Raw genomic sequence first — 2,641 nt, 5'->3', positions numbered from 1 at the left:
AGGATGTAAGCCTACCTAGAATGTACTGGCTAGGCTTCATTAAGTAATGAAAATGTTTATTAAAGGTAGTTGAACAGTTGCATTGGTTCTTCAGTTCAGAATTAAAATTAATTAATTTCTCATTTTATATTTGAAAATAATTGACTTAATCCATTTTAAAAGGGTGACTAGGATTCCAGCATCAGCATCTTATTTTGTAGTCACGCTCTCAGAAGTTATTTCACTAGTAGACCAGTACCTTTCAGGGGTGAGAAACTACAAGGTTGAAGTGTGTCTTTAAAGTAAAAGAGAAAAAAATATAAAAAAACCTGCTGTCTGGAAGCCACAGGCTAATTTAAAGGCACCCCTCAACTTCATGCTTTTTTGTTCACTCTTGGTTGTTAAAATCATGGCAAATGGTTGAGATTTTGTTCTTGAGCTAATCCAGGAAAAATTACCCTTTTAGTTTGAATGATAGCAAATGTCTGGCTGAAGCATGTCTTATTCGTTAGATGTATAAATTAAATGGTGATTTTGTACATGTCTGTGACTCCTCATTAGCTTCAGTTATATTAATGTGGGGAGCTTGTGGATGAAGGTCACCTTCCATGGATCCAGTTCTAGGGCTAAGGCACAAGAACAGAATAAGTTTCTTAAGCACTCATTCATTAATATTTACAGCTTTATTGATAAGTCAGTTGTCTGTGTGGTGCGTACTGAAGCAGTGATAGGGTGTTTGTCTGTTAATGATGCTAACTTGCTGACAGTTTTCCTAGTAAATAGCCATTTACTGCATTGGATCGCATCACTGCCTAATGCAAGGAAAATAAATTATAAAGTAATACCACATATTTTTTAATTTTTTTTAGGTAATTATCTACGGGGATTTGCCAAAAAATAAAGAAAATGTAATATATTTATCAAATCATCAGTGTACAGGTTTGTATTTTTTTGCTTGTCTTAACACTTTCATAGATTTAAAAAATCTGCTTGTCTGTTTACTGTGTCTCTTTCCAGCCTTGCCCTAACAAGCAAGAGCTTGTGGTTCAAAAACCTTTGATGACATTTATACATACAACATGTACTTTTTGTTTCATCAGTGGCAACTAAGAGCTAATTTAACTGATTATTTTGGGCTTTTGTCATTGCAGTTGATTGGATTATCGCGGACATGCTGGCGATCAGGCAGAACGCGCTCGGGCACGTCCGCTATGTCTTGAAGGATGGCTTAAAATGGCTTCCGCTGTACGGGTGGTACTTTTCACAGGTGAGCCCATTCATGCTTTCCTTGCTGTTTGTGAGTCAAAGATGTAAGATGTACTTTCCCCCTGTTTTCCATGCATGCTGTGAAGATGTAGTTCTGAGCTAGCACTCAATTACTTGAACATGAAAGGATCTGGTTTCACTCTAACTAGTTAGATATGTATCTTAGTTGAGAGACAGTTGCTAAAGACTCAATTTACTTTTCTAAATGAATACTTATTATGGATAGAATTAAAACTGTAGAGTCTGTTAGGAGTATTTCAGAATATTCTAGAACTTTGTTCTTTTTACAGTCCAAAACTGCAGTTAGCAGAAGGCATAAAACAGACTTTTTTTGCTGTGTATCATGCTACAAATTGGGAGTAAATTTGCATTACTGTTTGAGGTACTTCCTTGTTTTTCAGTTGTTTTGGTTTTAGCACAATATAAAAGAGAGAAGTTGGATCTTAGTACAGCATGGAGGAAAGGCAGATCCCACCTCCATGAAAGTGTTGATGGTTATTTTGGACTTCAATTAAGCAAAAACCTGAGTTTAACAGTATTCACACCTTTTTCTTTCTCCTCTTTCTGCACAATACTCCTTTTGTTCCTTCTAGTCTGAGAGCTCAACCTGATGTGCCTCAAACGCATACGATTACTGAGAAACAGTGGGCCATGGTCACTGAACAGCCAACATTCTGAGTGGATATGATCTTCAGTCTAAAATGGTGGAGAGTAGTGTAGATGGCTTACTTCTCTAAAATCCTATGTGAAATTATCATGTCTGTTCTTTGCTTTTTCTGAAAGCAGAACTATTCCTATGTAAAACAAAATAAAATATAGAGGTGGATGTTCTTGGAAGTACTGGCCTTTTTCTAGGTGAGCAGAAATGGCTTCATGGTACTTACCTGAGGGTTTAATGGGTGCTTAGTTGTTAGAACAGAAATGGGTAGAGTTTTGGGTAGCGGTTCCAAAGTGCTTATTCAGTAAGACTTCTCTCCTTTGTCTTCTCTGTTTGATCTTAATGCGTTCTCTGAACTTTAATCTGATTTCCGTTCCTCACCCCACTGCCCAGGCAAAGAAAAGAAAAAAAAAAGGAACAAAAAAACCCCAACCAAAACGTACCAAAAAAAAAAAACAAAAACCCCAAACCAAAAAAACCCACCAAAACAGAAACAACCACCAAACACGCACACACTTAGGAAAATATTCTAATAGAATTAGACAGTTTGATTGAATTGACTGTGAGCCCTGTCCAAGAGGGCAAGAAGGTGGAGAACATCGAGAGAAAGAGCAATATTATGCTGGGTATGATTGGAACTATTATTAGTTTGTAAAAGAGTATATGAAGAGTAGGCAACTACAGGTATATGTCCAAATAGGAGGATTTACTCGTTCCCTCATATTTGGAGCACATCCA

At 36.8% G+C, this 2,641-nt stretch overlaps 1 protein-coding gene across 2 annotated transcripts in view; it reads left to right on the top strand.

Annotated features, from left to right (window-relative positions):
- The first annotated feature begins 808 nt into the window (after positions 1-808).
- AGPAT5 (1-acylglycerol-3-phosphate O-acyltransferase 5) overlaps positions 809-2,641 on the top strand; it is a 41,362-nt gene continuing 39,529 nt past the window's right edge. For both annotated transcript variants that reach the window (XM_017739286.1, XM_017739285.1), the window contains exons 1-2: positions 809-918; positions 1,131-1,246. In XM_017739286.1, the coding sequence (XP_017594775.1) occupies positions 1,151-1,246 (96 nt within the window). In that variant the 5' untranslated portion in view covers positions 809-918; positions 1,131-1,150. The remainder of the gene's footprint in view (positions 919-1,130; positions 1,247-2,641) is intronic.

Source organism: Corvus brachyrhynchos, unplaced genomic scaffold (genome assembly GCF_000691975.1).
Source record: "Corvus brachyrhynchos isolate BGI_N302 unplaced genomic scaffold, ASM69197v1 scaffold136, whole genome shotgun sequence".
Taxonomy (NCBI): Eukaryota; Metazoa; Chordata; class Aves; order Passeriformes; family Corvidae; genus Corvus; species Corvus brachyrhynchos.
Note: the sequence above shows the minus strand (reverse complement) of the source record. Positions and strands in the feature narration are given on the sequence as shown.